This window comes from Globicephala melas, chromosome 12 (genome assembly GCF_963455315.2).
Source record: "Globicephala melas chromosome 12, mGloMel1.2, whole genome shotgun sequence".
In the NCBI taxonomy this organism is placed as follows: Eukaryota; Metazoa; Chordata; class Mammalia; order Artiodactyla; family Delphinidae; genus Globicephala; species Globicephala melas.
This window is the reverse complement of record NC_083325.1, coordinates 52871013-52899006: the sequence shown is the minus strand read 5'-3', so window position 1 is coordinate 52899006 and position 27994 is coordinate 52871013. Positions and strand designations below refer to the sequence as shown.

At 45.0% G+C, this 27994-nt stretch overlaps 1 protein-coding gene and 1 pseudogene across 3 annotated transcripts in view; one reads left to right on the top strand and one right to left on the bottom strand.

The window, feature by feature from the left end:
- PRKCE (protein kinase C epsilon) overlaps window positions 1–27994 on the top strand; it is a 509389-nt gene that overhangs the window by 338549 nt on the left and 142846 nt on the right. For all 3 annotated transcript variants that reach the window (XM_030857772.2, XM_060309072.1, XM_060309073.1), the window contains 4 exons: window positions 4997–5139; window positions 7530–7626; window positions 10467–10666; window positions 13394–13567. In XM_030857772.2, coding sequence (XP_030713632.1) covers window positions 4997–5139; window positions 7530–7626; window positions 10467–10666; window positions 13394–13567 — 614 coding nt within the window. The remainder of the gene's footprint in view (window positions 1–4996; window positions 5140–7529; window positions 7627–10466; window positions 10667–13393; window positions 13568–27994) is intronic.
- LOC115854311 (pleckstrin homology domain-containing family F member 2-like) lies at window positions 1661–4616 on the bottom strand (annotated as a pseudogene).

Below are 27994 nucleotides of genomic sequence, written 5' to 3'. Positions count from 1 at the left end.
CAGACTGATTTTTCATATTTGAAAGACTACAGTTATTTGCAGCATGCAAATGGAGAGAGTAGCGCAAAATGCATCAAGTTTTATATGATAAATATACTTTCAACCTAATGGCTGCTTCAAAAGCAAAGACTGAAAAACTACCTCTTCTTAAAAGCAATCTAGACTGACTCAATAAAGTTCACAATTTAGAAAGATCAATTGCTACTCTGTTTCCATAGATTGCAAAATGATTTCAGAAACAGATTAAACATACAGTTGTTTTACAAAACTAGAAATATTGTTTGGGACTTTACAAAACTTTATAAAATATAATACTATATTTGTAAATTCAAGATAGTTTCACACTGAAATAGAAAATACTTCCACAAATATGAAGTCTAGTCAAACTTAACTGGTCTCTCCCAACCATCCTCATACATTATTTCTTCCAGATCTTCAACCTGAGTAGATCTGTGCTCTAGCATGAGATTTTTTTAAAGAGATTGGTTAATTTCAAGAAGTTGTATAAGATTTTTCATTCTAGAAACAATGTTAAACAATGTTAAAACAATGATTTACACCTAAAAATATGTCTCACTAAAAGTAGAAATAATGCAGTGACAATTTGTATTTGATAAATTTCAAACCAGATTCCTCAGAATGACAATTATAATGTGGTACCTACAAAAAGTAAAAATATACAGTAATCACAACTATTTTATGGAAAATATTTATTCATATGGAATAAAGAACCTCTAAATTTAGTTATTTGTAGCTGTCAAATGAGAAGTACTTTCTAATTACACCCATTTATAACATTCATTTTACACCTCAGAGAGCACCAGTGTATTTTTTTTTTTTTTTTTTTTGCGATACGTGGGCCTCTCACTGTTGTGGCCTCTCCCATTGCGGAGCACAGTCTCCGGACACGCAGGCTCAGCGGCCATGGCTCACGGGCCCAGCTGCTCCGCGGCATGTGGGATCCTCCCGGACCGGGGCATGAACCCGTGTCCCCTGCATCGGCAGACGGACTCTCAACCACTGCGCCACCAGGGAAGCCCTGCACCAGTGTATTTTTAAAACAAACTGAAAAGTGAGAAGGTAGGGGCTTATTCCATGCAACAGTGGTATTATGATAAGGCACCACCTGGTGTGTGAAAAAGCCAAACAAAGTATTTCCAAAGCATGTATTTCTGTTACTGGTGTCTTAACCTTTAGATAAGATGGTTAGAAAAAAGCTAATAACATTATTAGCTAACCACATCATACTCCTTTTCCATCATTCTTTGCTTTTAGTTTTTCCATATTACAGAACATATAATAAACAACAGTAGAGTACATGATATGTTAAATAAACATCTTTCCCCAACCATTCAAGAAAATAGTGTAGAATTAAAACAAGAATAAGAAACCAAAAACTTTTCTGATATATTCGCAATAGTCTGTCCCTGTAGAAGTATAGGGAGCTGGGGGAGGTGAGGAGAGAGTGGCAGCAGCAGTTGGGGTTGGGGGATGGTAACAGGACCTCCTTTCTATAGAATATATTGAGGCACACAGGTTAAAAGTTTCTCAGGCAAATTCATTGCTAGAGCAAAACTGACAGAAAGCTCAGGATTTTACATTCCCCCCAGAGCTGATTTCTCAGATAGTCACATCCGATTAAATATTTCAAAATATTCCCTTAGTCACTGCTATCATCATCGTCATCATCATCAGATACATCATTTAAAGGAGACTTCAGTGACTGACTATAAGAGTCCGATCTAGTAGGCTGGCACCTGGCCTTGTCCCCAGTAGAAAGCAGGTCATAGTAGAAGTCACAAATCCTCACAGGCTTAGAGGACTGGCTGGGAAGAAGTCTCTTTTCAGAGCAGGGCCCACAGACAACAAAACTACATTTGCGGCAGTGGTGACGACGATTAACAGGTGTGAATCTTGCTGTCTGACAATGCATACATACAGTTGCCTCAGAGTCAGGAACCCAGACGGCAGCACGTTCATACTGGGTGTCTTCCCACTTTTGGAGAGCAGATCAGTATCACATTTATCTATGTGATTCGTCCATTCTGATTTCTCAGTGGCAGTGGCAGAATAAGCTGCAGATGATTTAGTTGGTGTCTTGATCAGCCATCCATTCCTCAAGTCTCCCTCATCTGTGAGAGAATCAATTGTGACATTTTCCAGGGGAATAATACGTTATTTGTTATATTTTTTCTTCTGGATGGTAATATTGCCATACACAAGAATATCATTAAATAAGAAAAACTGCCTTGCTTTAGGCTTTTTTCTGCACAACTTAGTCAATACTCCTTCTCCAATAAGAACCCGTCCAGGTATAGTTAAGGGTTGGCCAGCTGCTCCAAAACAGTTTTCTACTATATTTTTATGTCTAGTATTTGCTTCACTGTTTGCCAAGCGATCCACCGTCTTTTGCTAATAGCCTCCAAACTCGGGAACTCCACACTCCAGAGGCCCTCCTTTCCACATGCTGCCTCTCCCCTTCTGCCTGAAGAACTTCTTTTAACATCTCCTGCAAGGCAGGTCTATTGGCAACAAATTCCCTCAGTTTTTATTTGTCTGAGAAAGTCTTTATTTCTCCTTCACTTTTTTTTTTTTTTTTTTTTTGTACGGTACACGGGCCTCTCACTGCTGTGGCCTCTCCTGCCACGGAGCACAGGCTTCAGACGCGCAGGCTCAGCGGCCATGGCTCACGGGCCCAGCTGCTCCGCGGCATGTGGGATCTTCCCGGACCGGGGCACGAACCTGTGTCCCCTGCATCAGCAGGCGGACTCCCAACCACTGTGCCACCAGGGAAGCCCTCTCCTTCACTTTTGAAGGATAATTTCACAGGCTACAGAATTCTGCATTTTTTTTCCCCTCTCAGTACTTTAAACATTTCACTCTACTCTCTTCTTGCTTATGTGGTTTCTGAGAAGAAGTCAGATGTAATTCTTGTCTTTCCTTCTCTGTAGGTGAGGTGTTGTTTCCTTCTGGTTTCTTTCAGGATTATTTTTCTTTACCTTTGATTTTATGCAGCTTGTGTATGATATGCCTAGGTGTAGTTTGTTATTGGTTTTGATTTTTGTCATTTATCCTGCTTGGTGTTCTCTAAGCTCACTGGGTCTGCGGTTCGGTGTCTGACTTTAATTTGAGGACACTCTCAGTCATTTTTGCTTCAAATATCTCTTTTGTTCATTTCTCCCTTTTTTCTTCTTCTAGTATTCCCATACACATATGTTACATCTTTTGTAATCATTCCACATTTATTAGATATTCTGTTCCTTTTTTTTTTTTTTCAGTATGTTTCCCTTGCTTTTCTGTTTTGGAAGTTTCTATTGACATATCCTCAGGCTCAGAGATTCTTTTCTCAGTTATGTCCATTCTACTAATGGGCCCGTCAGTGACCTTCTTCGTTTCTGTTGCAGTGTTTCTGAGTTCCAGCATTTCCTTTTGAGTCTTTCTTAGAATTTCCATCTCTCTGCTTGCCCATCTGTTCTTACATGCTGTCTACTTTATTGATTAGAGCCCATAGCATATCAATCATAGTTGTTTTAAATTCCTGGTCTGGTTATTCTAACATCTCTGCCATGTCTCAGTCTGGTTCTGCTGCTTGCCCTGTCTCTTCAAACTGTTTTTTGCCTTTTAGTGTGCCTTGTAATTTTTTTTTTTTTTTGATAGTCAGACATGATGTGTTGGGTAACAGGAACTGCAATAAAAGGCCTTTAGTAACATGGTGCTAAGGTGCTGGGGGAGGGGAAGCATTCTGTAGTCATATGATTAGATCTCAGTCTTTCTGTGAGCCTGTGCCTCTGAACTATGAGCCTTACACATGTTTCTCAGGGTCCCCCCCCCCCGCCCCCGCTCCACCTTATGTGGGACAGGATAGCTAGCATGGGCTGGAGTTGGGTATTTCCCTTCCCCCAGGTTGCTTAGGATCTGATAAAACTACAATAGTTTAGTCTCTGGCAAAATAGCTTCTCCTGAGAGTAGGCCTTGTTAAAAACAGGTGCTCTGGTATATTTCAAAATCCTTTCCCTCTCCCCCTGTCATAAGCAGGAGGGAATTTTTCTCCAATGTTCACTGTGAGAAACCTGGTCAGACAGAGGTAAAGCTTCCAGAGTGCGGGGACCCCTATGACGGGGTCAGCCTAGAGTCTTTGACTCTCAGACTTGTCCGCTCTGGGACCCCAGCAGTTCGTCAATTTCAGTGCCAGCTTCCCTACCCTGCACTGGTTTCCACGGGGTTGCTGCTCGGGAGTTTCTGCTCCGCTAAGTTGTGATTCATATAGTTACCTGTCTGTCTCTCCCTCAGGGCAGTGGTTTGCCCTGTGACCTTACTTCTCTGATAAATCTTAAGAAGAGTTGTTGATTTTCCAGTTTGTTCAGCTTTTTACCCATTAGGGCAGAACAGCAACTTCCAAGCTCCTTATGTGCTGGATTGGAAACCCAAACAGTTGACGTCTTCGCCTTTGATGTCCTACACCAAGGACAGTGAAGTGATGTGGACAAAACAGAGACATTCAGCATGGCCTTTGTCCCTCTGAACCCAGATTTTGGATTTGAAAGGGGCCTTGGAGGTCACCTCATTCAGTCTCCTTGTTTTCAGATGAACATCTTGATAGGCTGTACTGTGGGCATTCCTCTCTCGGGAATATTCCCACATTTCAGCAGAGTAATAGAGTGAACTGTGTACAGGGGACCCATTTGGGTTCAGCATCCAATTGAACTTTCTTCAGAGAAACCAGTTAAGTTCTATGGTCAGTGTTCTGCTCCCTGAAAGGAAATTTCAATGTGATTTTTATTTATCCGTAAGCTGGTTATCTCCATAGGGTGGTTTGGTGGATGATTTTAGTTCTGTGTGAGGGGATGATGGGTGATCTTTCATTTTTCTTGTTTTGTCTTTCTCCATTTTCTAAATTCTAACAAATGAACGTGTGTTCCTTTTACAACCAGCACAAAATAAGGTAATGTTTTAGGCTATGACCATTTGGAAGCCTCTCCTCTGTGCTTCCTTACAGTCTGCAAGATGAACGTTCACCGGCGCTGCGAGACCAACGTGGCTCCCAACTGTGGCGTGGACGCCAGGGGCATTGCCAAAGTGCTGGCTGACCTGGGCGTCACTCCAGACAAAATCACCAACAGTGGCCAGAGGAGGAAAAAGGTAACTGGCTCTTTGGTGGTGTTTCTGGAGCTCTTTGTGAGCCAGCATCTCTGTGTTGGCTTCCCGAGAGTCACTTGGAGTGACGTTCTGAGACTGCTGGGTTTGAGACACTGGACTTGAAGCAGCACGTGCTTCAAGGGAAAAGAAAAAAGAAAAGGTCAGGCAGGTAGCATGAAAGTCTCCTTCGGTTCCAGAGGTGGGGAAAAGCTAAGCAAGTCTCAAGTGTGCTGTTTCTTAGGGGAACGTCAGCTTCAAGATGAGGACTCTGGAATTCCCTCCAGAAAAGACTCGACTCTAGACAGGGAAATAGACTTATCTGCCTCCAGGACTGGCATGAAAGCAATGTCAGTGCTCAGACTTTGCCTCTGGTATCACTTTAATGAGGATAAATGGATGAAGAGCTGGAACCACATTCTCTTCTAGGAAGCAAGCCAAGAAGATTTGTGTTAGTGCCGGCACTCGGCTGCCCGAGGAATATTGTTATGTCCCGCGACATGAAACATCTGGGCCTGTCTTTGGAGACCAAAGCCCTGTCTCTATCCGTATAGCATTCTGAATGTCAGTAGGAAGAGATCCATTTGCTAAAATGTTATTTTGGTAAGTCAGGGCCCACAGATGTAAATAGAGCTAAAGGTATCCGTAGCATTTTGTTTGAAGGCCCTTCCTAGCCTTGGATCCTAGCCTAGAAAATGTAAGAATTCTCTGAAAGACTTAAGTTATGAGAAAATTGGAACCATGTTAACTGGGCAAGAAATCCTGGTGGGGGTGGGTGGCCCTTGTTGCCCGGTATTTTTTTTTTTACTAGAAAACAAGCCTGACTCTGGGCGCCTCTACAACTTGACTCCTAAATGTCCCTGAATTTTCGCTTGAAATACCTTCTGAAGGGCATTTTAGAAGCTGCCCACGCCTTTTCCCTGCTGCCTCTCAGAGGAGCCTTTTCCCTGAAATGGGAAGGTTTGGGTTGTTTCCATCTTCTTAAACTTCTTCTTCCTTACCTTTCCAATAAACAAAGCAGTTTTTTAAGGATTGGAGGAAAAAAACATTCTCTTCTCTGGTTAACTGTGAGATTTTGTGCTTCTGGTGTCTCTTCTCAGCTCTGTCGGTCCCCCTGGTGGAAACAGGACTTCAGTTATTGACCCAAGACATGGGAGTTGCAAGCAGAATGTCAGCACCCAGAATGCTGGGGCTCCACCGGGGAGGCAGGTTAGACGAACAGCCTGTGACGACAGTGTTGAACACACAGATTTATGAGCTCTACAGAGAGCCCTGTTCAGGGGACATGATTTTGTTTCTTGCTAGAAGTAAACTGAGGCAGAATCCTTATTGCCATGAAACATTTCAGAGAAAACTCAGTACCTGCCCCCTCCCCTGTATTTACATGGGCCATAATGGCAGTAGCCAGGCATTGTCTATCTGTCTTGGATTTGGGAGATCCTGGAGGTAAGAAGCCAACATGGAGAAATTCAGGAAGGAACAAAGTCAAAGACTAAAGGACTTCAGTCCTGATGTTTTTATTGCTTTGATGCTTCTAATGCAAAAGCTGGAAAAAGTCAAGTGAACCAAATAGTAGCTCAAGTTAGTACGAGAGGATGGGAGACAAGTGCCCTTGGCCAGAAGCTTCAAGGGCTTCTTTGCAGGAGCGTCAGGCTTGCTAGAGCTTTGGTTCCCTTAACATGGCCCCTTGCAAGTAGTCCATCATCCAGAAAGAACGTGTGTGCACAGCAGGTAGATCAAGAGTAAAAGGGAGCAGAAGGGCTTGCAATCTCTGAGTCCAAACCTCTGACTTAAATGGGAACTTAAAGTGGATATGCCAGCATCTATGCCGGGAAACAGACTTCCCTGGGGGTGTCCTGCTAAAATTCGCCAATTGCCGACAAATACCCACACACCTGAAGACGTTTATTGACCTTCTGTTGTGTGTATCACTCTCTGCAGTCGCCAGGGGCAGTACAAATACTAGATAGGGTCTAACTTTCAAAGAACCTACAGTCTACCTGAGTAGCGAGCCCCAAACGAAATGAAGCTGAACAAAGTAATGAATGGCAAGCAGCTGTTAGAGGCGAGTGTCAGGTTGCACTGGATGAGGTAACTTGCGTTTCTTGGGTAGGCAAGGAGGTTTCATGGAAGGGGTAAGGTTGGGCTTCGCTTGGAAAGGTCAGCTGTATTTGGACAGAATAAAAATCAAGCAGACTGACATCTCTTGTTTTCTTCCCTTTAATTGGCAAATGAAACCTTGAGTCTCTGCCTTCAAACTGTCAATTCAGCAGCTGCTGCTGTGCGCCAGGGACTCCTAGGGCCCCTGGCATCGTTTCTTGATGCTTTTGACCTCGGGGAAACTCCCCACGCTCCCTTCTGATCCCTCTCTCCCCTCGTTCTCTCCTCCTCTCTAGCTCATTGCTGGGGCTGAGTCCCCGCAGCCTGCTTCTGGAAGCTCACCGTCTGAGGAAGATCGATCCAGGTCGGCCCCCACCTCCCCTTGTGACCAAGGTGAGACTCTCAGATATGCTTCTTTACCTCTGAGCTCTGTCCTTGGAAGGACGAGGGAGCCCGAGGCTTCTTCATCCAAGCATGGCCTTGTGAGCAGAAACAGCCAGCAGCCCTGGAGGGTCTCCAGGTGACCTTTCCCAGCTGACTCCTTAGCTGTGCTTTCCCTCTACAAGGCTTTCTTGAGGGTGAGGCACTAAATGGCTGTGCCAGCCTGAAATGCCCCCCAGGCAGGGTGAGAGAGAGCGAGCTGGGGTGCTGTGATTCTTTTTTTCTTTTGCCTCTCCCTGGTTCCACGTTCAGGAGAGGGAGAAGCCCTTCTCTTACCCCGCTGCCCAGTGTCTGTTCCCAGGCCCGTCAGCACTGCTCAGTTGAGCCTGGCTTCCTTCCCCCCTGACTCTCATCAAGGTACCCGAAACCTGAGAACAGGGCAGGAGTCAGGGGGTATGGATGGGGGAGGGCGTCTACCACGTGGGTGGGTGGGGATAGGAAGGTGAGGCTGGCGAAGAGCCTGAGAGAAGCAGTGGGGAGGAAGCCAGCTCTGGGACTGACTCCCCTCTAGAGCTCAGCTCAGGACGTTTCCTTTGCTGTCAGAATGTGCTGAAAGTCCTCAGAGTTTCTGAATTCTACAGGCAGCCAAGGATGCCGAGGCTGAGGAGGCACTTACACGTTTAAGACCTTCCCCTCTGGCGACCAGAACCAGATCTCACTGGGAAGGGATTTTTGCACCGGCAGAACAGTCACCACCATTAGTGAATCCTAACAGTAGCGCCTTGATGTTCTGCAGCCCCTTTTCTCTCGTCTTCCTGATCCTGATTTTATGCTCACGCCAACTCTCTCGTCCATGCTCCCTTACTGTCCCCAGGTGACAGGGTGGGAAGTGGAAGGCAGAGAGTTGAAAAGGTTTGTCCAAAGGTCAGGAGCTAAGTCAGGGGTAAGGGTGAGACTGCGCCCCTCCTGGCATAGGGACCCCATTCTCAGAATCCATGCCATCGAACCCTCCCTGGGGGTCATTCCTGTGACCCAGCCCTTGGCGTGACCCTAGCCCTTACCTAGGAGTGAATAAAACAGCTGCAAGGGGGTGTGCCGGTCCTGAGGCCACAGAATAATTGGTCTGAGCGCCTCTCCATGCTGCTCTGGTTCACTTTCTGCGTCTTTATACTCTGCTCCATTTCAAAAGAGGTGTGACCCATCTGTTAGCAAGCTGACGGTCCTCTGGGGCCTCCAAGCAAGCAGGTACTATCCCGACCCAGTGTGGGTGTTTTCATGTTTCCCTTTTTTTAATGCTGAGAGCTCCTTTGAGAGCTTCAAGGAGACAGGGTCATATGGTGAAGAGACCCCAAGTAAGGGATGAGGTGCCCGGGTTTCTAGGCCTGGTCCCTGCCCAGAGTGCTGTCCAGCCTTGGCAGGACACCGTGCCCCTCAAGACCTCTCTTTGGCCCCAGTCAGTGCAAGTGCAGCATTCCCCAGCAGTGTTGTGAGCACAAAGGGACGTGAAAACCCTCTTAGCAAGACATGGCATTATTGCAGAGCAGAAATAAGGCACTATTCCTCTTCCCTCTGATGTAAGAACACATAGAAAGACATTTTCTTCAAGTTTTGATATCCCCAAGCATCCAAGTTCTGTCTTCCAAAATCCATTTATTAACTTGCCTTGGAAGTTAGGCTGAGAAGCTCTGTGCTGAGACCAAAAGTTATACTTATTTAAGAATAAGAGATAGAAAACTGCAGAATTGGCGTGGGCATGTCTGTAGACTCGGAAGCTGTCTTCACCCGTCCCCTCTACCCTGCCCCGACACATCTCAGAGTAGTCAAACTCCAGATGCAAGGAAGATCTCCAGGTTCCTGGAGTGAGCTCTCATGGGCCTCAGTCCTTCGGAAAAGAAGCCAAAGTTGTCTTTATGTCAAGCAGCACGTGGTCACTAATGCGTGATTCTGACTCCCAAGGGTCAGTAGTTTGTGTTCCCCTCCTGTGATCCCAGTTATTCACGAGCATCTTTTAAAAATGGGTTATGCTTAAGATGCCCATTTCTACACAGAGGAGTGTACGTCTTGGTGAATATATAGCTAACAATAAAGCTTCCTCAAATAGAAAAGGTCAAAGGATCATCCAGCCTTATCATCCCCAGGTAATTCAGGTCACATACTCTGGAGGGGCACAAGGCTGTGTCATAGTTGTGAAATTGTACTGAGGAATCCCTGTCCCGTCCTAGATAAATTTGCAGCATGTCACTCTTGGGAAGCAGTTCTTTTGGTGATGATAAGCCCATTGCTCATTTTGTTAAATAACCTTGTGTAGATGGGTATTTAGAATAAACCCAGCAACAAGGCCAAATAAAGTCCCTTAGAAGGTAAAGGCTTCTTAGTCTCAGCTATTGAAATAATTACCTCACCAATAATTACTGTAACAATGGTTCTCCATTAGTCATTGTTCTAATTTTCAAAGGAAACTGGAAGGGTACCTGTTGCCTTTGGGACTCTGCGAGGTTCCAGAGAAGGCCAGGATTCCTCCATTACACCTAGAATAATGGAATAAATAGGCTACTGGCTGAAGGGGGCTTTCGGAGAGGTGGCCTGGTCCCAGAGTAAAAGGAAGATCTGAAGGAGTTGGTTGGCGGGGACGGCCTCCTCTTTGCATGCCTAGGCCTTGCTGTACGTTAGGTGCCAAGGAAAGTGTGCAGAGCAAATGAAGCCACGTAAAGGGATGCCCCACTGGGTCTGCTGCTGTGAAGAACCAGAAAGAGGGTTGAGAGCTCATGGGGGTAAATTCTGAGTATTAAATCCTAATGGGAAGGGCTCGTGAGGTATGCGCTCATGCAGTATCTTGTCACCCTTGGCCCTAGAAATAAAAGAACTTGAAAACAACATCCGGAAGGCCTTGTCATTTGACAACCGAGGGGAGGAGCACAGGGCAGCAGCGTCCACCGACGGCCAGCTGGCGAGCCTGGGCGAGAATGGTGAAGTCCGGCAAGGCCAGGCCAAGCGCTTGGGCCTGGATGAGTTCAACTTCATCAAGGTGTTGGGCAAAGGCAGCTTCGGCAAGGTCTGTGACATGCAGGGGCAGGGCTGCTGGTTTGGTCCAAGATTAAGTGATGAACATTTCAGCCTAGTCTGATTATGTTTTCCTTCCTTGTTGAGTGCAGATGGCCTGAGGCCAAGCAGACAGGAGCCAGGGTTCTCCTGCTAACTAGCTGTGGGAGTTCAGTGTAGTCATTCCACCTCTCTGGGATTTAGTTTTTCTCGTTTGTCAAATGGGGACAGGAATCAAGTGAGAGAGTGGGGGAGAAAGCACTTGGAACGGTTTAAATTGCACTACGTGTGCCTGGCGTCCCATTATCGAGAATAGTAATGATAGCTTTCTTCCCTTCAGAGATCCGTCTGAAATTCTGGCTTTAATTCATCATGAAGACTTTGGAAATGAATTCTAGAATCTCTGCCCTCAGTGAACTTGGGGCTCAAAGGAAATCTTAGCATGTATTACTTTGGAAATATAATGTTATTCAACTGACTTTTCTGCCACTGACTAAATGTCTTGTTTGTCCTCTGCACCTGGCAAGAGACTGAGCACAGCTGTCTCATGTCTTGGATGAGGGGCCACTGCCCTCGGTTCCATTCTCCCTCTCCTGCTGTGTCCGAGCCCGACACAGCGATGTGGGGCCTGGGTGCAGAGTGTGCCCGCTAAAGTATTGGCAGTGATCAGCCAGCATTCTGAAGGTGGGGTGAGATGGAAAAATAATCCCGTTTATTTTAGAAAGAAGATGGAAGGGCAGAGAGCCTAGGAAGCTGGTTAACACTTCTGTTCAGACCCCTGATTATTCCTGCTCTTCCCAAAGCCATGCCTGGGGGTCAATGGGAGTCATCTTTCTAGGACTTCCCAGAGCAGAGCGCCGGTGCTCTGGGGCCCAGGTGCCTGGCTCTGGGAGCTCCCAGGGGTCCCATGCCCTCACGCGTCCTGGACTTTTGCAGGCTGAGCTGCAGACCTGCTCCACTTCTCTCCAAAGGGAGTGGCTCTCTGGAAACCCCAGGCTATGAGCCCCGGTTCTTAACCCGTCTCACCTGCCCCATCTCATCCTGAGATCGCAGTGGCAGAAAAGGAACTGGGATTGGCTTAAATGGCAAAAGATGAAGCAATCACATTCTTTGGAGACTGGTTAAATAAGAAACAGACCCCAGTCCTCTGAGGAGGCATAACTCTGGGAGTTATGGACCTGGTTTAATTCTGAGCAAGATTCAAGGGGAAAGAAGCAGGCTCAGAGTTTCCAGGTTTTCATAGGGTATAAGCAGGATGGGAACTGTGATGACTCCGGAGCATTTAGGTTGCTTCTTCAGAGAAATCGCAGCCAAAGTTTGAGCCAGTTTTAAAGAGTTTGTAGTATACGTGGGCGACAGAGGTCTTCAGGGTAACATCCTGAACACCCTCGTGAAGCCTCTGAGTTACTGTTCTTTAGCTCTACTAGAATGCTGTGCTTGGGAGTTATTCAGTGAGAGAAAGTCTTGTCACATTTATAGGGAAATGAGTGCAAAAATATCAAATGATAGGAAAACTTTAAGAAAATAGAACTGCTAATTTGCTCTCTAGAGAAGGAATCACATTCCCAGCTTTAAAGCTATAGAGGAAACCATAAAGGTAAACAAGGACAGATTCGACTACATAAGATAGGGGACCCTGTTCAATAGAAAAAGATAACAGAAAATCATAAAACAGCCTTAGAAAAACATTTGCAGAAAGTAAAGTGGGGGCTTCCCTGGTGGCGCAGTGGTTGGGAGTCCCCTGCACGGGTTTGTGCCCCAGTCCAGGAAGATCCCACGTGCCGCGGAGCGGCTGGGCCCGTGAGCCATGGCCACTGAGCCTGCGCGTCCGGAGTCTGTGCTCCGCAGCGGGAGAGGCCACAACAGTGAGAGCCCCGCGTACCGCAAAAAAAAAAAAAAAAAGTAAAGTGGTAGTAACTTTATATACCAAGCTCATACAGATGTGTAAGAAAATAGATAACTAGACGGAGGAAATTGACAAATACTTCTCACAAAACGTAAATATAATTAGAAAACAAATATTTTTAGTTTCATTACCAGTTAAAACAGTATTGAGGTAACATTTCACACCCATGACATGAGCAAAAACGTTTTTTAAGTGAAAGCACCCACTGTTGGTAAATTTGCATGAAACTAAAGCACTTCTACATTGCCAGCGGCAGATTATATTGTACATCCTCTTTGAAAGTCAGTTAGGAAATGTGCAAAATATTTAACTCTATAATCCACTTCTAAGGCTTTCCATCTTAAAACTGTGATATAAAAGAAAGAAAAAATAATATGTGTAAAAATGCTTGATGCAGTTTATATAATAATAATTAGATGTAACTCAAATGTCTAATATGAGATAAATGGTTAAACTGTTACTGATATACTTGAATTGAGTACCAGCAACTATGATATGGTGGAGACCATGTAGAGAAATGCTTATGAAATAATGTTCAGTTAAAAAACAATCTATTTGCTGTACTCTAATTGCAAGTATGACAAATTATATGAACATACGAGTAATTATTTAATAGATGTGCATTGAACTTTTCTTTGCCTGGACACTGTTAGAGATTAAAAATAAATAAATTGTAGTAGCTGTATTAGGATGGGTAGTCTTTACATTTTAAATACTATTATGCTATTTAAAATTAAAGAACAAAAAGGAGATTTTAAAGCATTTGATGTTGACTTGGGTTTCTTTTGATTCCCTACAAGTATAGACTTACGGGGTGGTTTTGGTTGATTACAGGTCATGTTGGCAGAGCTCAAAGGCAAAGATGAAGTATATGCTGTGAAGGTCCTGAAGAAGGATGTCATCCTTCAGGATGATGACGTAGACTGCACAATGACAGAGAAGAGGATTTTGGCCCTGGCGCGGAAACACCCGTACCTAACCCAACTCTACTGCTGCTTCCAGACCAAGGTATGTTTTAGAAGAAGCTGGTGGACCTCCATCTTGGGGTTGTGCCATAGGACACTATGGTATCTTGACTGTCAGATTAAAAAAAATCAATCATAGATCCCCTATATTCTTTTCTCAAAGACCTTGTAAAGTGGAATGGATTTTACCCTTGAAAAGATCAAGGTATATTTGAACAGTATTCTCTTTTTTAAGGGCAAGGGATTTTCCATTCAAGGTTGTGCTTGTGAAGGGATGAGAGGGCAATAGAAGTCTTTGCAAATGTAGCTGAACAAAGCCGAATGACTAACCCCGGTGTTTGCTCCTTGGAGAAAACAACAGGCATGGTTAGTCCTTTCTCAGCTCCTACCTTTCTGTCACTGGGCAAATCCCTTAAGTTCTGTATGGCCTTCGGATCAAATGAAAAAAGAGTAAAGGCCACCTGAACCACATCTAACCTGTGTAATGTCATATGAGGTAAAGGATGTGAACAAGTGCTTAAAATGCCATCGTGGGGAATTCCCTGGCAGTCCAGTGGTTAGGCTTCGACGCTTTCACTGCCGGCCTGGGGTTCGATCTCTGGTCTGGGAACTAAGATCCCGCAAGCAATGTGGCATGCCAAAAAAAAAAAAAGGGTTGCCATCGTGAACCACAAATATAAGGTAGCATTTTAAAACTACCAAGTAGGTGCCTGGGGACCAGAAGGTGGCAGTAAAGAAATGAAAATAATCTGTAAGTACATTATGGAGTCTGACCGATGAGTATCCTTAACTCATTGGTTACTTATTCTTAGTAAAGAAGAGAAATGCCAACATTCTTCATGAAGCTCTTTTATTACCCCATTTCGGGGAATAAAATGAGCGAAAGTCTTTCAGGATGCCTTAAGGATTTGGAGCCCTTAGCTCCTTGAGGAGGCAAAGGCAGCCTCACCTGAAACGCTTACCCGTGTCCATCTGGAGCCCAGACAGTGACGGGTGCCACCCTGGACAGATGATTCCCTGCTCCTTGGCATACTCTCACCACCGTGTCGTTGCGAATGCCAGGCTTTCCACTTGGAATTCAACAATTACTCATTTGGTCATTTGGCCAATTTTTATTTTATTATATTTTACTGAATCCTTTCCATGTGCCCAGTGTCGTGCCAGGTGCTGGAGAGGTCGTGGTAAGCAAGGCCCAGTCCCCGACCTCAGGGAATTTACAGTCTCTTTGGTACACTATTTCCCAAAGGGTATTTCTCTGAACCTTCCTCACTTGAGAAACTTTTCAGAATAAAAGGGACGAAGTGAGAGAGTAGCATGGACATATATACACTACCAAATGTAAAACAGATAGCTAGTGGGAAGCAGCTGCATCGCACAGGGAGATCAGCTCTGTGCTTTGTGTCCTCCTAGAGGGGTGGGATAGGGAGGGTGGGAGGGAGGGAGATGCAAGAGGGAGAGGATATGGAGATATATGTATACATATAGCTGATTCACTTTGTTATACAGCAGAAACTAACACAACATTGTAAAGCAATTATACTCCAATACAGATGTTAAAAAAAAAAAAAAGAATGAAAGACTCTGTGGTCCATAGTTTGGGACACTGCAGTCTTGACCTCTCTTAGAGTGTCTCAACATACATTTGCTTGTCAGAGTTGCTGAGGAGAACTGCAATGGAAAAATATATATGTTACCTTTACTTAATCTACTGTTTCCCAATGACGTGATCCCAAGCTTTACCTTACTGTCACTACCCATTCCAAACACTGATCAAATGAAATTTTTCCTAACCCTCTGAAATCTCTCAGGAGAATATGAAATATCTCCTGAAAAATCTGGAAATCCCTTTACTGAACAAGTATAGGACTTAACACGCATCCAGAACAAGGATAGCTAGTGTGTATTGCCTGATATTTGTGGGTCCGTGTGTGTGTGTGTGTACACGCGCAGAATCCAGTGTGACAATAGAGGGTCAGTCACGACGTCAACTTTCCTCTTTTCTCCATGTGAGCATGATCCTGGATTAATGAGAAATGTATCCTATATCTCTTTATCTTCCATGGTACCTGTCAGAGGGCCTCACAACCGGTAGGTTGTCACTCTCAGAATTGGAGGGTTGGAAGATTTTTTTAAAATTCTCTCTTCTAATCTTCTTTTTGCACCAGTGAGAAAATCAGATTTCAGAGAAGTAAGTCTTTTGCCCACAGATACTTGGTATTGGCCAGGTCGAACTTACCGTCTCATCTCTGCGACTCCCAGTCCAGCGGGGACTTGCTCTGACATCACGTTGTGTCCCCTCTGTGGGGAGACGCCCCTCCTGCCCTGCGTCTAGCAGCTGTGCCGTCTCTTTTGCCCTCTGGGCTGGTTTCCTAGGCAGGCATCCACACGAGCTTGCTTTCTTTGGACGTGTTGCCAAGAGGTCTGACATCCCAGGAGGGGTCCAGTCCAGTTGTAGGGACCCTGTGAACCCCCTGTACGTGGTGGACCTGGAGAGCCAGAGGGGAGGCTCTGCCTCCCTGCCCTCTTGGTGAATGAGTGAGGGAGCAGGAACGATGTCTTCAGTGTCAGCAGTGTTCTCTTCTGTGCCGTTAGAATTCGCTGAGGGCCTTCACTGCCCTTGGAGCGCAAGATGGCATCATACAACACCATGAGTTTCCTTTACGGCAGAACAGTGACCAAACTGACATGGAGATCAGTGTCTGGGTGGTAGAGGGTGAGGTTGGGGAGAGAGGGGACTCTCCTCTGAAGTTCAGAGATTTGCTAACTCTTTTCTCAGGCCGGTGTCAGGTAGCGACAGTTACAGGAGCAAGTCCCAGACCACCGTTGCCCAGTAGAACATGGCACGTCTCACTTTACGTGACAGATGTGTGCTCATCTAATTTTTCTAAAGCAAATCATATTTTAACCTCGCCGAAGGACCTCTGCTTACTAGAAAGGAATCTTATGAGGAATCATAACCTCCCAGCTTAACCGTCAGAAAATGTGGCTTCTCCTATGGCAGCCAGTCATCATGTTTTTAAAAAGGAGCTGTTGTTCACCTGACTCTGAGGTAGGTGCTGAGTATGGAGTTACCAGCAAAAAGGAAGGTGATTCTCAAGTGGAGGAGTTTACTCAATAAGGGATGGGGCTTATAAGTTTTTTCACAGCAAAGGAAAACATAAACAAGACTAAAAGACCACCCTCAGAATGGGAGAAAATATTTGCAAATGAAGCAACTGACAAAGGATTAATCTCCAAAATTTACAAGCAGCTCATGCAGCTCAATATCAAGCAAAGAAACAACCCAATCCGAAAATGGGCAGAAGACCTAAACAGACATTTCTCCAAAGAAGACATACAGACGGCCAACACACACATGAAAGGATGCTCAACATCACTACTCATTAGAGAAATGCAAATCAAAACTACAATGTGTATCATCTCACACCAGTCAGAATGGCCATCATCAAAAAATCTACAAACAAGAAATGCTGGAGAAGGTGTGGAGAAAAGAGAACCCTTTTGCAGTGTTGGTGGGAATGTAAATTGATAAGGCCACTATGGAGAACAGTATGGAGGTTCCTTAAAAAACCAGAAATAGAACTACCATATGACCCCGCAATCCCACTACTGGGCATATACCCTGAGAAAACCATAATTCAAAAAGAGTCATGTACCACAATGTTCATTGCAGCACTATTTACAATAGCCAGGACATGGAAGCAACCTAAGTGTCCATCGACAGATGAATGGATAAAGAAGATGTGGCACATATATACAATGGAATATTACTCAGCCATAAAAAGAAACGAAATTATTTGTAGTGAGGTGGATGGACCTAGAGTCTGTCATACAGAGTGAAGTAAGTCAGAAAGAGAAAAACAAATACCATATGCTAACACATATATATGGAATCTAAAAAAAAAAAAAGGTTCTGAAAAACCTAGGGGCAGGACAGGAAAAAAGATGCAGACATAGAGAATGGACTTGAGGACACGGGGAGGGAGAAGGGTAAGCTGGGACGAAGTGAGAGAGTGGCATGGACATATATACACTACCAAATGTAAAACTGATAGCTAGTGGGAAGCAGCCGCATAGCACAGGGAGATTAGCTCGGTGGTTTGTGACCACCTAGAGGGGTAGGATAGGGAGGGTGGGAGGGAGATGCAAGAGGGAGGAGATACGGGGATGTATGTATATGTATAGCTGATTCACTTTGTTATACAGCAGAAACTAACACCATTGTAAAGTAATTATACTCCAATAAAGACGTTAAAAAAAAAAAGAAAAGAAACTACTAGTCGAATTTTGCTGTAAAATAAATAAGGGATGGGGGTGGGGAGTTATACTAACTTCCATAGCAAACAGCTTTGAGACGGTACATTCTGGGTGGAGGTGTTCGAGCTGGGAGGACTCAGAGGAGGGGATGAGCTTTAGTCTGGAGGTGGGGAAAGAGCTCAGTCTAGGCTCTGCAGAGTGGGGAGGACTGGGACAGGACTTGGGTGGGAATGGGAGCCGAGTTCAGTGGCCATCGTTCAGTCCAGCTTTAGTTTCACTTTTCCTGAAAAGAAAGGGCAGTGTTTCTGAGCCACCGTAAGCCTGGTTTTGACTAAGACTCTAATACATGATTAAGGAACACAAGACCTGCTTGCAATCCTATTAAGATTTCTTGCGTTCTTGTCTGATTATGACACAGAGAGCGGCAATAATGTTAAGTCGGGTTTGATTATTTTTAGATGGGCCTTTAGTGTTTGGTATGTAGAAGAAACAGCCCCTACGAAAGCATTCCTTTGAGAATTTCCTGAGGGATTGCACATGGCTTCAGGGCACGCGCTACGCAGATTGCCGGACAGGACTTGGAAGTGTGTGAGGTCCCATGTCTGGTATGGTGACCAATGGCAATGATTGTGTAAGCCTACTGGCGCCAATCGTGACGTCAGGTCATGAGTTAGGTCTGGTCACCACAGCCCACTGAATGACCAAGTTACAGTTAAAGAAGGATGTGGCCTTTTCTGTGCCAAGCCCACCTGCCCTTGGCTTCTGCACTCTGATTGTTCTCCATGGGATCTAGAAGGAAAAAGCAAATGAAATGGCTCCAGAGCTTGTGAGAAAAGGCAGAAAGCCCCTCAAATTAAGCCAGTAACTTCAGTTTCAATCAAATTCACACCAGTATGTTTGACTTGAGTTCCCACTATGCTGTGTGCTCTCTGGAATGCGGCATCTGTTATATGCCAGACACTGCTAGGTTCTGGGGCTACAAAGCTCAAAACATTCTGAACGCATGGAGATTGCTGTTTAGTGGGGAGACAGACATGCAATGATATTCTACAGCATTGTAACTCTTCTAGTGGAGCCCTGTAGGTGATTCATTTGAAGCTCTGCAGAAGGCAGTTGGGAAGGCTTCCTGGAAGAGGTGGCACCTAACTTGGACCTTGAAGCAAGGGCAGCATTTGGAAAAGGATAAAGGCAAAGAGATGCTGATGAAGCCTAGAACTCATCTCCAACTCTCATTTTCATTGTTATTTTTCCAACACTAGAACTCCCACCTCAGTCTGTGTCCTGCTTCTTCCAAGGAAATGTCAACAGCTAAACAACCACAGGGAAGGAGAAGAAGAAAGGGGAGGGTATTTGGAAAATAAAGAGGGAGCTTCCTGCGTCTGCAAGATCAGATGTTGAGTGGTAGAGAGGGGAGGTAATACTGGGAGGCTGCTTCTTTGGGCTCTAAAAGTTATGGGCTGCTCAACATCAGGGCTTAGGGGGAGGCGTGATTTCAGGAATTGCCTCTTCTGGCTTCCCACTCATCCACGGAAGGCTGGGGATGGGAGAGCCACTGAGTGGTAGGTTTGTTTTTGCTTTTGTTTTTCTAGTTATAAGAAATAAAATTCTCAGGCATTTTGAGCCGCTGCATGTGATCCCCATTGTGAAATCATCCCTTCCAACTAAACCTGACTTCAATAAATTCATCCGTGATTTTTCCTCTTTAAAAATATGAGTCTCTACCTAATTGTCCTTATCCCCCACTCTTTGGCATTTCCTGCCAGGCCTGGGAAGACAGCTCCTGGAGGGCTTGGTCAGTGTGAGTCGCTAAGAAGGAAACAGAGGGTGAACTAGAGAATCTCCCTTGGCCAACCTCCCTCACTGCCCTGGGGGAAATGCAGGATGGAAAAATCCTTAAAAAGCAACCGGAGACATTTTTCAAATGAGTTTTAATAAGCTGTGTGAGCAGGGGGTGAAAACTGCTGGGAAAGGAGTGTTGACTATGCAGGGGGGAAACTGTGGTTTCAAGGAACTTGAACATTCTTGTGACTGTCAATTCTGAAGAGCAGCAAACACGAAAGCAAAAAAAAGTAAAAATTAGGGCACTGGTAGTTTTTTTTTTTTTTTTAAAGAGGTGACTGTGTCAGATTAAATCTAAAAAAGCTGAGAGTGAAGTATGGGTCTCTTTTGTACTAGAGCACGCCATCTGAGGCAGCATGGTGTCTGAGGGGTGGGAGGGGCTTTGACTGGATTTGACGAGTGCCTCAGGAGCGTAGACTGAGACGTCCAACACCGTGAGATGGTATATGGGTCAGGCAGCCACCCGGGAATCGATATGCTTGCTAGGAAAAGAGATAGCCTCCGTGGTTTCTAACAGATTTCAGTGAAATGAGATCTATGGTAGAGGGTACAGGCTTCCCATTGGCAGAAGCCATTGTCAAAGTGATGAGACTCCAGCAGACTCTATCTCCTTACTTCCAAAGACCATCCTGCCCTAGAGCAAGCCGGTCAACAGAGCCACTGCTTTTAATCGGCCAGGAAGACATCTTCAACAAGGGCCTGCAGCGTGCAAATCACCGCCAGGCTTTACAAGACTTCTGTCAAAGTGGTGGTCATAACCACTGTTCACTTGAGGAGGACGGGCTGAGGCCTGTGGAGGGCTGGTGGGGATTATGGGGGTGGGCGTGCGGGTGGTAGGGAGAGAGAGAAAAAGAGTGAGTATGTGAATGAGTGTGGTGGGGGGGGGGGGGCGTGTCTGTGTGCAGACCTACCAGGGGTGCCCAAGCCAGTTGGAGAGAGGAGATCACGGTTTTCATAAGCAAGGCTTCACAGAGGTGGAGGGCCAGGTCTAGAAGCATAATAGGATGCATTCTGCATGATGAAAGGAAAAGTTACAAAGTTAATTACTGCTCATGTGCCCCCTGGGGCAGAGAGAGGTGTGTGTGTGGTGGTGGTGGGGGGGGCTCTTAATCTAAGGTGCTGCTGCCCCAGGCAACTTCTTTGCCTCCAAGGAAACCTTGCATTTGAATAGGACAGTTACTTTTACAAATGCCTTCATTTCACTTAGATCAGCCTTCCCACACGTTCCTAAAGATGTCTCTGTGAGACAAGTAAGGTCACTCCCTTCTATGGATGAGAAAACCGAGGCCCAGAGAGGTCTTAACAGCTTGTCTGAAATGGAACCCAGGTTGGAAGCAAGGTGTGCTGAAGACCTCTGTTGTTCACAGGGTGCTACTCTGTGTCCAACACCTCCCTCTTGCCCGAGTTCTCTACTTCACATATTCCTACCCCCAGCCCGCGTCTCCCCAGTCCCCATTTGCTGTCACATACATGAGAAAGGTTCTGAGTGACAGCTCTGTTTTACCTGGATTCAGTGAGATTGGAATTTAAAAAAAATTAATGCCCCTTAAGCTGGTGAGAGTAGCAAGATCCTTCACCCTGTTTCTCGAAGCTTTTCTGTTTTCTGAAAGTGCAAGAGAGGAGAGAGGAGAAAGGGGGCATGGGCATAGGGATTATATCCAAAATGGGCTGGAGCAGGACGAGGCCCTCACACCTGTCCATTCAGCCACTGTTTATTGACCATCTACTATGTACCCAGTGTACCGTGCCGTGGGCATCATGGGACGCCATGCTACCTGACAACAATTTAACAGTGAACTCATTGCTTTGTTCTCCTTCAGAAACTGTTGGCCTTGGCCTTTAAAAAATAATAATAATTTTTTTTTATCACAAAGAATATTTGTTAATTGTAGAAAATTTGGAAAATTCAGAAAAGGACAAAAAGAATTATTCTAATGACTGCTGCTAACATTTTGATGTGTATATTTCCAGCTTAAAAATATGTATCTGTTTATACATATATATTTTAAAAATTGATATCATACTTTCAACTGTTTCACCAAAGGTATCTTGTAGCTATTTCTGTTGTCACTAAGTATTCTTTAACCAAATGATTCTAGGGTTCACAGTATCCGAGGGCCTCCTGTAGAGAAATCCTGAGTTTGGGGGTTGTGGGTCTCCAGTAAATGCTTGGCTTCGCATGGAGCTGATGTTAGCAGTAAGTGAACCAGAAAGCACTGCCCGGCGTTGCGCAAAGATACCATTTGCCTCTGTGCAGCAGAATGGCCTCTTTTTGTTTTTGTTTCTCTCTTTCTGTAACATAAACTTGAGTACAGCTTGTAAATACTCTGACACTGGCATCTTGTAGAACAAGATTTAAATTCCTTTGACATCATATACGTGTATATATGTTTGTTTAGTAGATGTTTTTTCAGCAGTGTGGAGTATATTTACCTGTCCTCCTAAACAATTTGCTTATTCCGCTAAGCTGTAGTTTCTGAATTGGTTTTGTGGAGATGCCTCAGGAATTGCTGTGTGTGTGTGCACATGTACACACACACACACACACACACACCTGGACAAAGAGACCCTGTGTGTGCTATGAAGAGAGGACTTCCACACTCCTCTTTCTATCCACCCAGAGCAGTCCCACCTTCAGCTGCTTCTCGTGTTAGTATTCCAAGTAAGACGTCATTTGAAGAAAGGATTTTACTTTGGGGAAAAAAATTTAAAGCCACTGCAACTTCCGCTGACAGTTTGGAGTAAGTCTTGATGGTTTTAACCTCCCTATGTATAATCGGATATATATATGCAGGATGTCATTTCTTGAAGGTTTACATTATAAATGTCCTTCTTTTATTAAAATGGGCACATTCCTGAGACTTAGGTAGAGATAGAATTTTGGAAGCAGATTCAAAACTTAACATTTCTCCTATTCTCTGTGAGTGCTGTCTCTAGTTCGGTTGGCTCATTAATAGAAACCACTTTGGCTCGCTGAGAAAGGTTTTCCACCATAGAGAGAGTAAGGTAGAGAGAATGTAGCTGGGTTATAACATTACTCTGGTGACAAGCAAGTTGACCATGAGAATCTGCTCTGTACCAGAACCTTATTAGGTGCCACTGGGAGATAGAACTGGGACTCTTATGTGCAAGAGCAGATGACAGAGCATACATAAAATAGTAACTTAGAATAAAGGTGGTAGGTGATAAAGAGGAAGGAAAGACTTATTGAGCACCTGTTAAGCGGCAGGCCTGGTGCAAGGACCAATTTCTTTAATCTTTCCCGAATCCCATGGTGTATAGGTATTGTCCTTTCTCTGGGCAGAGGAAGAAGCTGAGACTAGGGGAGGCTTTACAACTTGGCCACTGATAGTTTAGTGGTGGGATTCAGATCAACCATCCCCACCCTCGCCTCCTATGGGAGAGAAGGACCACTGTGAATGAGGAAGGTGTGCTGGGTGGGGGAGTTTGGGGGGATGATGTCACTGGAGGAGAGGGGGAGGAGCAGGGCACAACAAGTCTGAGGGAGGGAGGAGCTTGACCCCCAAATTTAGGGGGAGTGATGACATGTTGTACCAGAAAAGCAGGCTTACATTGGGAAGGCATGAGAAAGACCACTTTGTAAGGAGAGTCTGGCTAAGCCGTGGAGTTCTTAAAATTTCAGACAAGGAGGAGTTTGGACTTATCCTGGAAGTAACAGATTCCTTGAAGGTGTTACAGGAAGTGATGACTTAGGAAGCATAGCGTGGCAGCTCTGTGTGGTTTGGATTAAAGGGGAAAATAAAAAGCCGAGCTGTCTGTGTGGAGGGTATTTCAGTGGCCCGCAAGTCTGGAGGTTGTGGGGAAGAACTTCTGAAGGAAGAATTGCCGTAGGCCGTTCTGTTTCCCCTCTGCATCTGGGAAGGCGGGCCTGCCCGAGAAGGAAGTGGAGCCCTGCATTTAATACTCCGCAAAGTATCAATCATACAGCCCCGAACTGATTAGAAACAAGAACTTAGGTTGCAGCCAGTTGGGTTTAGAAACAAGAACTTAGGTTGCGGCCAGTTGGGTTAAGTGACCTGCACACTTCTACGGTGTCATTTGCCCACAGTCAATGGGTACATAATGATCGAATTTAAATTAAAAGTTCCAGCTTGAAACCTAAAACCAGAGGTCCAAGTTCTCCAACCTGTTCACGGAACAAAGCCAGTTTCCTCATTGGTGAACCTCAGACCTCCCATCTCCCCCCAGTGCCATCTGTTCGATTTCAGGATTTACCTTGTTTTTTATCGTGTCTATTTTTAGATCCTAGTTGAATTTGATAGTGGACTGGTGGTGTTTTCTACGTGGGGCGTTTTGTAGAAAAGCTTCTACCCAGTCTATTGAGATTAGTCAGCTGAAGCAATGGGCTTACCTCACATAACCTGAATTTTTTCTTCCAATGGTCTCAGATACTTCAGCTAACTCTGCTGGCCCTTGGTTCTTTGGCTTTGAAGATTTTGCCAAGGGGCGGGTGTGTCCCATTTGCCTCCTTGTGTTCATATGTGCCCTCTTCATTGGTAAGGAACACGGGATCCGGGAAAGAGGGCACCGTGAGGCAGGAAACTCTGGTTCTAGCTCTGGCTTCTGCCACGGATGCTTGGCTGAGACATTTCCCTGTGCATTGATTTCCTATCTCATAATAAAAGATGAGGGAGGACACAGAGAGGGGAGTTAGACGACATGATCTATAAGATTCCTAAATCTGATTCTAAGTATCTGGGAAAATGCAGCATTGGAACTATACGTGGGACCATTACAGACTGACTTGTTGCTGATGCGTGAGTGAGAAAAGAACAGTGATAAAATCACACGAGAAGTGCTTCTGTTTAGTGTTCATTTTTCAAAGCTCAATTCAGAGAATGATCCCACCCCGAGCAATGCCTTTATGTTCACAAGGCTGTCATTCTACATTACGGTTCCAAATTCAAACACACTTTGAATGACTGATGGTTGTGCATCAGGAGGCCTACCGGGAAGTATTGTAGTTGTCTTACTAAAGCACAGCACAGTCTCTAGCACACACCAGGCACAATAACTTTTAGCTTCTGTCTTATCCAGTTAGCAGTTTCAGTATATGCTTTATATAAATACTCCACCCCCGCCCCCAAGCCGGACTGAGAGCTTTGCCATGTGTCTGTTAGCCTATAGGGACGACCTTTTCCGACCAGCTGGCCAAACATTCATGAAACAAAATTGAGAAACCATTGTTGGTAGATTTGAACCCCCAGGTACACTAGCTTCATAAAGAGAATATATATATTACCTAACCCCTAACCTGAGCCCAGATGTCCTTAACCACAGCTATGGCCCAACCCCTTAACCTGTCTCATCATCTCACAAGTATATCAGGAGGGCGTCAAGCAAAAGATTACCAAGAGCCATCTCTTCTCCTGGAAGAAAGCTGTGCCCAACCAGAGGATGAATGCCTTATTAGATCATCTTTGTTTCTTAATTATAAAATGGATTCTTAAATCTTAATTATAAAATCTAGTGAATTTAGAAGTGTGACTAGTTAATGTGAAGAACATGACTTTGATTTTGTGTCCCTAGGAGTCAGATAGCTTGTCCTTCTGACTGCCTGACCCATAGATTGAACTGGGGCCAGTACAAGTGGGTCACCATGACATTGGCTTCTGCACGTTTCCTCTGAATGATTTCTTTTCATCCACAAGATTCCGGTGAATTCTTGCTGGACCCTTTGTCTCCTTCTTGTCACTGGCGGGGCTGGGGGGGGTTGGTCCTATTTAGGACTGACTCCCCAACGTGAGGAGAAAAGGTTTCTGGTTCCAGTAAAGAACATCTTAGAACTGCCCCCTTGCTGGTTTGTCTTTGGCCAAGAAATGAGAGAGACATGGGTCATCCAGGTGGGCTACTCATCACCTCCCATCTCAGGGTCATCCTTGGCTCGATAATAACAACCAGAACAAAAACGTATACAGTGCGTGTTAAATGCCAGGTTTAATGTCAAGCATTTTACACGTATTAACTCATTTAATCTTCACATCAACCTTCTAGGTAGGACTATTATCCCAAAGAGAGGTCACACAGCTGGAAGTGGCAGATCCTGGATTCAAACCCAGGTAGTTGGCTTCCAGAAACTTCATTTTGTCTGAGTGCCCAGGAGAGATTAGTCTCCTGAGGATTAATGAACACAAGTCAAAATCTCAGGAGACCAAGGTGTAAATAAAGTAATACAATGGCAGTTGGTTAATTTATAGTGGGATGACCAGATACTTATGCCTGTTACGCAGGGTCCCTGGAATGACCCTATGTGGATATTATCTTAGGCAATCCAGACTGTATTAGGAAAGCAATAGAAGGAAAAACAGACGCTCTTCTTCCTGTTATGAAGACTTTTTTTTTCCCAGAGGCAATGGGAAGTTGAACCATCCACTTTTGACCCCATCAGAGCATTTTATTTTACCATGACATTCCAGGGAGAATGCCAGGAGGGATCACACACAAAAAGAATTCTCTTAGTTGACCCCTGTAGTGTGGTAAGAGGTACAAATTAACTCCTTTGTTGGGTCAATAGGATATTCACTTGGAATTCAGCAGCAATGTGTAATCCATTTTGTCTGGAACACTTGTGTGCAGGTTGCTAGGGAACTAAGCTCATTACCCGGCCCTGCCTCTTAGAGCTGAAGCCTCCTGGCTCTACAGCTTGGTTTGGACCTGACCGACTGATAGTGAATGACATGGGTGGTGATGGGGATTGTGGCCTTACCTCATCCTCCAAAAGGTGCAGTCCAGTAAGGGTCTGAGGATGGGAGTGGTTGGAGAAGCTGATGTCTTTGTTCTCGATGTTTCTTCCACCATTTATCCAACCCATGCCAGTTTTGTTTTCAGCTAATAACTTAAATTCAGCCTCCATTATCAAGCCCTAATTTATGAACGTTTTCTAGGTGCACCAGTGTTAACACTAAAACCACACGAATGCAACCAAACGAAACACGCTGCCATCCACGTTGAAATACTTCCATGGTCTAATTCACCCAGAGTTTTGTTCTTTGAGGGGAGTTGATTAGACATGTGGGAAGTATTTCTTGATGTATATACATTGAAAGGGAATGTAACAAAGAAGTACAAGTAGGTCCACTAGAAGAAAACTTGAAAATAAAATCTGGCTTTCGAAAACAATAATTATAAATGTAGGTGTGATGGTTCACCTTGTAAAAGCCAACTCCTTTTATAAAATGTTCATAAAAGAATTCACCACTTCGGGGTGGCAAGACCCATTTGGATTGCCAGGTGGGGTGGCTGAGGGGTAGATGTAATAGGCAGAGTAACTGGAAGCTGAAGTGCTAAGAACAGCCGCAGGAGAGGAGCGGTACAGGGAGAGGAGGACACAGGGAACACACCCCACCTGTCAGGGAGGAAGCGCTCCGCTTTAGTGAAGTCGACAACCAATATTTTCCCAGAACCTGGTATGTCTTCAGCTTCGTACCAGGTATGGCAGGGATGGAAAAAGACACAGCCTTTATCCCAAGAATTTCTAGCTTGTCTAGGGAGGTAAGACTAGCACAGTTGAGCCAGAAAATGAAATATGATTCTGTGTAAAAACGAGTGGCGTGGAAATTAGCTTAGAAAGTTAGAGGAAGAAGCGCTGTGAGTGGGCTGGAGGAGTAAGCATACTCCTGCAGGTGGGAGGGACATTCTCCTCTCATATATGAAGAACTTTGTCACAGGAGGAAGAACCCTGGGTCCCATCTATCCTAGGGGAGCACAGTGGTGAGAGCCCATTAGAATCTATGGGATTGGCACAGTGACATTGTGTGACAAACCCTGACTGAGACAGCCTTGCATGTTTACATAGTTCACATCCTCCCATCCAGCTGCCCACCCAGTGCTGATCTCTGCAGCTTTAAACCACAGCAGCCTGTGGGTGAGGGAGGGGGAATCAGCCCATTACCATGGGAACTGAAGAGAGCCCAGTGTCCTAGGCACTGGGTAAACACAGGAAGTCAGTATCTTGCGGATGCCACAGGCAGGAACAAACCGGGTCCTTCCAAAAACTTAAAATGATAGATGGCTGCTTCCAGCTCAAAAACCATGCATCTACATCTCCTGAAAGGCAGATTCTGTTTAGCTCTTTGAGCTACTTGTTAATTCCTGGATCTTGAAGACACTAAGTTCAGCACAAAATGCAGACATTCAGATGCTCCTTCCTCCTCTGTAGGAAATGGTACTAACAGTTTGCAGGACTATGAGAGTAAAAATTCCACTTGATCCAAATAGGTTTTTTTTTTTTTTTTTCCTGCAGTACGCGGGCCTCTCACTGTTGTGGCCTCTCCTGTTGAGGAGCACAGGCTTAGCGGCCATGGCTCACGGGCCCAGCCGCTCCACGGCATGTGGGATCTTCCCGGACCGGGGC